At 64.0% G+C, this 6,371-nt stretch overlaps 1 protein-coding gene across 2 annotated transcripts; it reads right to left on the bottom strand.

The window, feature by feature from the left end:
- Window positions 1–763: 763 nt before the first annotated feature.
- Window positions 764–5,024, bottom strand: UBALD2 (UBA like domain containing 2). Of its 2 annotated transcripts, none has more exons than XM_045572161.1 (3): window positions 5,001–5,024; window positions 4,633–4,814; window positions 764–1,317 (listed from the first exon to the last, which is right to left on the bottom strand). In XM_045572161.1, the coding sequence occupies exons 2-3, from the start codon at window positions 4,750–4,752 to the stop codon at window positions 1,003–1,005; spliced, it is 435 nt and encodes a 144-aa protein (XP_045428117.1). In that variant the 5' UTR covers window positions 4,753–4,814; window positions 5,001–5,024; the 3' UTR covers window positions 764–1,002. The 2 variants fall into 2 exon arrangements, with proteins under 2 accessions (XP_045428117.1, XP_036268222.1); XM_036412329.2 differs by lacking the exon at window positions 5,001–5,024 and adding an exon at window positions 4,299–4,361 and having other exon boundaries at window positions 4,633–4,994.
- Window positions 5,025–6,371: the final 1,347 nt, after the last annotated feature.

Here is a 6,371-nt window from a genome sequence, read left to right as displayed (position 1 = left end):
GATCCCCCACCCCCAGTCCCTCTCCACCCCCCATGGGAAAGCAACCTGGGGCAAGGCCTGCTTTAGGGTGTGAGGGGCGGGGTGGCAGCCTCACAGGAAAGTGTGGCAGGAAACAGCCCCGAAAAGGGGTTCTCCCTGTCCCCACCCCTGTGGGCAAGGAGGCGGGGCTGGCAAGGTGTCACGGGAAAGGTAGGGGCTCCCCCTCCGAGGGGCTCCCCCTCCTCCCCCACCTGCGGGGCACACTCATCTAAGTAATGAGGGACACTCAGGCTCGGTGGAGGGAGGGCCAGTCGGCGGGCTCCCCCACGCAGCACCCTGCCCCGCAGGCAGTGAGCCAGGCCAGCCTCTGCTCCGCTGCCGCTGGGGCTCCCGTTTCTCTCTGCCTGGACGGGAGGGGCAGCCACAGGGCCCGGCAGCCCTCAGCACAGGACACGGGGTGACACCCCGGGCAGGCAGGCCGGGCCCGGGGTGAAGTCCCAGCCCCCACCCCCCGGCCGCAGGGGCAGCCCCAGCCCGGGAACACGGTGGGCAGCTGCAGGGGTTTCCAACCAGGAAACACAACCGAAAGGACAAGCCCGGCCTCAAAGTTCGGGCCGCGTGGGGGTTCAGGGGCACCTTTGGCGCCGGGGCCTGGGCGGCCCTCTTGCTCCCGGTCCACAGCACGGCCGTGCCAAGAGCAGGCAGCCGGCAGACAGCCTGGACCGGGCGAGGGTGCTGGCCCCTCCCTCTGACCCGCCCCCAGACCAGCAGCGCATTCACGTGGTTAGTTATATTCATATATTTATATATTACAGTTATATATTAAAAACAGAAAAACTTGCCTGAAGAGAAACTCCTGAAGAACCCAAGTGGCTCAGGAAGTTTACTGTCCCCCCGCCCCCCAAATTCCTTTATAAAATCTTCCAGTGCGATCTTCAGGAAACCCCGCCCGCCCAGCCCCCGCCCGCCCGCCTGTGTCCCCACGACCCGGACTGCCAGCTCAGCCCCGCGGCGTGGCCAGTCTCATCTCTGGCCGTCCACGGCGGCCATGGCTTTCTGCGGGGCGCCCCCCTGCGGGGCTCCGGGGGGCCACGTGGGCTGTGGGTGGTGGAGGTGGTGGAAGCTGTGGGCTGTCGGGGAGGAGGGCGGCATCCAGGCGGCCTGGTGGCTGGGCGGGGACGAGGCCCAGAAGGGGCTGAAGCTTGCGGGAGGCGAGCAGGCCGCGGCCGTCATGGGGCTGCCGCTCTGCAGGCCCTCGGACGCGCGCAGCTTGGAGAACATGGCCAGGGCGTCGGGGAAGTTGGGCGGTGTGGCTGGCGTGTTGCTGGGGGTGCACATCTGCTCAGAGAGACACACGTGTCAGGGAGCTGTCCACGGCCCCCGAGTCCCAGCACAAAGCACCCCTCTCCGAGCCAACAAGAACAAGAACACAAGGACACCCTGGCCCTTTCCACCAGCACAGGGCTCCTGACGCTTAGCAGCTGCCCCGAGGCGTGGGGGCGAGAGGGGTTAATTCCCACCAGAGCCGGGTGTCAGATTAAAGCAGGCCGGGAGCAGCCCAGGACACCAGGTGGCCTGGCCGGTAGGAGCCCAGCTGGCCCCTCGGTGATCCGCCCGTGTTCCGAGCTGCTGGGGGGTGGGGGGATCAGGTCCGCCCAGCAGCCCGGGGAGCGGAGGCGGTGTTGGTTTCAGGCCGAGGTAACACCAGCCTGGGTCTCGTTTCTCAGTGATGTCAGGACTGTCCCGCTACCCTCTTGAGACTGCAGATGGGGAAACCGAGGCCCAGAGCTCGGTTACTTGACAAACACCCGCACAGGGGCCGAGCCAAGAAGGGGTCCGGGGTCCGAAGGCCCAAGCTGAGCCTCCCTCAGCCCCTCACAGTCAAGTGCAACTCTGTGGGTGGCTCCCCCAGGACAAAAACCCGGGCGTTGGTTTCCCGAGTCCTGGCATCGCCCCCCAGGCTGCTCTTGGCTGAGGTTGTCAGGGGATCTGTCTGTCCAGCCCCTCTCAGCCCCCTTCCTTTCCTTGGGGGGGAGGTCACCACAAACATCCTGCCTGCTGTCTTCGGCTACTACCTGGAGGGGGCTCCCCAAACTCCTCACTATCCTGCCATTTCTGGCCAGGGAAGCCCAGCAGGAAGGGCAGGAGCCGGGGAGGGGCTGGAGCCGGCACCCTCCCTGTGAACACGGGGCTGCAGGATGGGGGTGGAGGTGCCGGGAGCAGAGCCTACACAAAGCCCGCTCCTGACCTCGCCAAGCTTCTCCCTTTCCCAGGCAGCCACGAGTCTATCTTTGAATTTCTCCTAATTTTAGCAACATCGCCCCTCCCCCAGGCCAGATTCTAGGACTCCTCACCTGGCAGGGAGGAGCTTCAGGGCTCTCGGCTCAGCCCCAGCCAAAAAGGGAGGGGACACCCCACCCTGTTCCCGGCCGCCCCAGTCAGCCGCTGGGAAGCTCTGACCATTGTCCGCCTTAGGGGCAGCCTCACCCAGACCACAGGCTTCCCTGCTCCCTCATTCCCTGCCCCACCCCCACCCCAGGGCTGGCTTCCCCGCAGCAGGAAACAATGAAGGGGGGGGAAGCCAATGGCATCACAGCATTGTGACCAACTTCCCCAGTTCACCCGGCCAGCGAGTACCGCGCCCCCCCGCCGCCCCTCCCCCCGCCCCCCCCGCGAGCCAGCGGCCGGGGCAGCTCCTTAACCCCTCTGGTCCCGGAACGCCGGGAGCTGCTCCGGGGGCCGAAGGCCCTCCCGCTCCGAGCTTTCTGACAGCTCCTAGTACTCAGGCCCATGGCACCCCAAGGCACCCCGCCAGTGTCCTGCCCCCCTCCCTCGTCCATGGGCTTCTCCCTCCCAACCAGCCCAGGCCCCCTGCCACCACGTGCCTGTGCGTCGGCTACAGGCAACCCCTCTGGCTGCTCACACCTGGTGCCTTCTGATGCAGCCTCGCCATCAGTCTCTGCGGCTGCTTAACTTTTCCCTTTGGTTTACTGTCTAAAGGACTAGCTCCTCGCAGGCAGGGTGTGCACTGGGCCTGATGGGCGCACCGATTAGTTGGTTACACAACCCAGCCTGCCTGGGGCGAGGGAGCTTCAAAGGACTGGATACGTGGGGACGGGCAGATCAGGGGCCTCCGGACCTAGAGGGACCTCCATCCCAGTTCTCGCCCAGAGCCTCCCTGCCACGCACCACACAACGCTGTTCTGGGCGCCCTGGGCCTAGGGGGCCAGCGGCGACCCTTTGGGGGGAGTCGGGCAGGGGGCACAGGCGGGGAGGGCCGGCCTTACAGCCGTGGCCCTGCCGCCAGCAGCTCTCCCGCCCCAGCCCAGGGGCTGGTCTGTGTACAGCGTGAGCCACTCCAAGGAGAAGCGGCCTTTTCTGTCTCCGTAACTACACAGGCAGGCTGAGGGCGCCAAGGACAGGCACCAAGGAACCATTTGCAGATCCTCCGAAAAGGGAGCCACTGGCAAGGACACCAAGTGCCAAAATGCACTCCCAAAGCCACAACAGACCTGGGAGTCAAGTTTTACACCCGCTGGGGCTGGGGCTGGGCAGGGGCTGGGCAGGGACAGTCCCGCCCTCCCCCCAAGCGGGGTAATAGGTAACCAGGGGGGGGGGAGGGCCAGGCCTTCCAGTCCCGCAGGGAAGGGATGTCCGGTGAGTGGAAGGCAGAGGCTCAGGCCTGGGGGCCGGAGGAGAAAAGAAAGCAAAGCCCGGCCCCGCCGACCACTCCTGCTCCCAGGCTCCTGTAGGTTCCCACGCTGAGATCAGAAGCAAATTCCTGGCATTTTCTGGTCAAAATCTATTCTGTCCTCCGAGCTCGGGGAATGTCCTCCGAGCTCGGAGAATGTCCTCTTTCCCACAAACAGGAAAGAGTGTGCATACCCCTTTGGGTCGAGCCTGGCCAGGGTGGCTCTATCTCCTTCCTGTTCCTGGTGGAGCTGGGTGGTTTGGATGGGGGCTGCCTGCCCGACAGCAAGAGGGGGGTCCCCGGACACAAGACACCGCGGCCCCCAGGCCCTCCCGCCCCCAACCCCCCCTGCACGGGGCTCCCGGGCCCAGCCGCCCCCTCTCCGCCCCCAGAGCCCCCTCCCCGCTCCCAGCCGCCCTCCGACCCCCGGCCCCGGGGAGGACCCCGGGCGCAGGGCTTTGGGCCGGGCCGCGGAGCCGGAGGCCGGGCCGGGCCCGGCCGCTTTCCTGGAAGACATTTTGGCTCTTTGTTTACATCGCGGCGCTCGCGGCAACATGGCTGTCACCGCGGGGCTGACAGCGGCGGCGGCGCCCGGCCCGGGACCCCTCCCGCCCGCGGCCGCACTTACCATCTGGGGGTGGTGGTGGCCGTTGGGAATGTTGGTTTCTTGGAAAAACGTGCTCAGGGCGGTCTGCGGGGACAGCGCGGGGCGGTCAGCGGGCCGGGCCGGGCGGGCAGCCCCCGAACAGCCGGCCTCCGCTGGGCCCCGGCCCCGGCCCCGGCCCCTCCGCCGGCCGGACGCGCCGCCATGGGGCGTCCCCGGGCCCCGCGCGGGGGCACCGGGCGGCAGGGCCCTCCGCGCCGCCCCGGCCCGCGCCCCACCTCGCGGCCGCGGATCGCCTTCCGGGACCTCGCTACCCCCCCCCCCCCCCCGGCCCCGAGGCCGCCCCCGCCGCCCGCACCTCGAACTGCCAGTGGGCCGCCTGCAGGAGCTGCTTCGCCTGGTCGGCCGCACAGCCCGCCGCCAGCACGAACTGGTTGATCATGACCTGGTGCCGCAGCTCCTCCATGTTCACCGACATGGCTGCGCCGGGGCTCGGCGGCCGCGGGAGGCCGGCGCCCGGGCTCGCGCTCCGCCCGCCGCCTCGGGCCGCCGCCGCCGCGCTGCCCGCCGGGCGAGAGTCGCGGTGCGGCTCCCGCGGCCGCCGGCGCACAGACAACAGCGCGGGGCGGGGCGGGGGCCAACGTTCGGGGGCCGCGAGCCGCCGCCGCTGATTGGCCCGCGCCGCGCGGCCCGCTCCCGGTTCCGAGCGGACGTTCGGTTCGAATCCCGAGGCCTCCGGACCCGCACTGTTTCCCTTTTTTCGCCCGGCCGCGCCCATTGGCGGAGGCCGGCGCCGTGGGGCGCCGCGACATTGGCCGGCCGCTGTGTTTTGGCCCGTTCGGGCTCGCGATTGGCCACGGCCCTGCGTTTGGGGCGGGGCCGCGCGCGCTGATTGGTTCCCCGTGAGCCCGTTTGAACTCAACTTGAAAACCCGGAGTGCCTGCTGATTGGCCCAGGCGCCTCTGTTTGGTGTTGTAGGCTTGGGGGGTGGTGCGGCCAAGTTCATTCATTACTTCATTGAGACTGAACATGCTCAGCTGGAAAAGCGAGACAGAGTGGCTTTGACTCATTTCCTCTGAAAGATGTGGTCATCTCGAGAAACAGAACGATCAAAACAGAAAGCAGATAGAGCCTGCGCAGCTGCTCAAGCCTCAGAGAGTGTTTTTTTTTTTAAATCGTTCAAGCAGCTCTACTCCTTTTTAGCCTTTTAAAAAAATATAACGTACCCTTTTCATACTTCCTTCCCGTCACTACTCACCCCAAAGGCCAAGCAGGTTTTCTGTGTGTGTGTGTGTATGTGTGTATGTGTGTATGTGTGTGTTTGTGTGTGTGTGTGTGTGTGTGTGTTTGTTTGTGTGTGTTTAGACCAAAATTTAGCTCTCTGAAAATGTAAACCAATGCTAATGTACACTAAATATCATTGCAAGGGAATAAATAAGACCTTCTCAGTCACTAATATCCTAAACTCCGATTTTTGTTGTTGTTGTTAAATTGATTGATTTAACCAAATATTTAATTTCTACCCTCTTTTTCATGCATTGTTATACAGGTTCTGGCTCTCAATCCTAGCCACTTAAAAACAGTTTGTTTATAGTGCTCCACCTTCTGGATTAGGATTTGACCTTCAGGGCTGTGGTTGGGAACTGAGGGGGTGGATAGAAAACTAAGAGCTGAAGCAGCCTGTGGAAGGGCCGAGACCTTAGGAAGATAACATTACTGGAGATTCCCTATTAGAATGTCTGTTTCTAAAAGAAAGTATTACGTTTCGGATCTTTTGAGGCTAAGAATAAAGACCCATGATCCTATTCTGAGTTTGCCTGACATGGATTTAACGTGCCATCGAAGAAAAGAGGACCATCTAAACAGAGCATAAACTGGGAAATAGTGACACCCAATGTTTATTACTGATGGAAAACAGCCTCGGGCACTAGCATGAATTTTCCCCTTTTAGCCTTTTGTTTGTTTGTTTGTTTTGAAGGGACGGGAGTCAGCGTTTTGCTGTGATTACACTTGGCCTCCCCACTGTGTGCCTGGGCTGAGACCGGGCGGGCGGGCGGAGAGGCCAGTCCAGCTCGCAGCTCTTCCCCCGTAATTGCA

The sequence above is a fragment of the Pipistrellus kuhlii genome, unplaced genomic scaffold (genome assembly GCF_014108245.1).
Source record: "Pipistrellus kuhlii isolate mPipKuh1 unplaced genomic scaffold, mPipKuh1.p scaffold_m20_p_44, whole genome shotgun sequence".
NCBI classification, from domain to species: domain Eukaryota; kingdom Metazoa; phylum Chordata; class Mammalia; order Chiroptera; family Vespertilionidae; genus Pipistrellus; species Pipistrellus kuhlii.
The sequence above is the reverse complement of the archived record's forward strand: the minus strand, read 5'-3'. Positions and strand labels throughout refer to the sequence as shown.

Excerpts from the sequence above, each read along its gene's own strand:
- UBALD2 (XM_036412329.2), bottom strand. The coding sequence starts at position 4,752 with ATGTCGGTGAACATGGAGGAGCTGCGGCACCAGGTCATGATCAACCAG. Across the intron at positions 4,362-4,632 it reads CGGCCCACTGGCAGTTCGAG|ACCGCCCTGAGCACGTTTTT; the intron begins GTGCGGGCGGCG and ends CTGTCCCCGCAG. Across the intron at positions 1,318-4,298 it reads GCCACCACCACCCCCAGATG|ATGTGCACCCCCAGCAACAC; the intron begins GTAAGTGCGGCC and ends CTCTCTGAGCAG.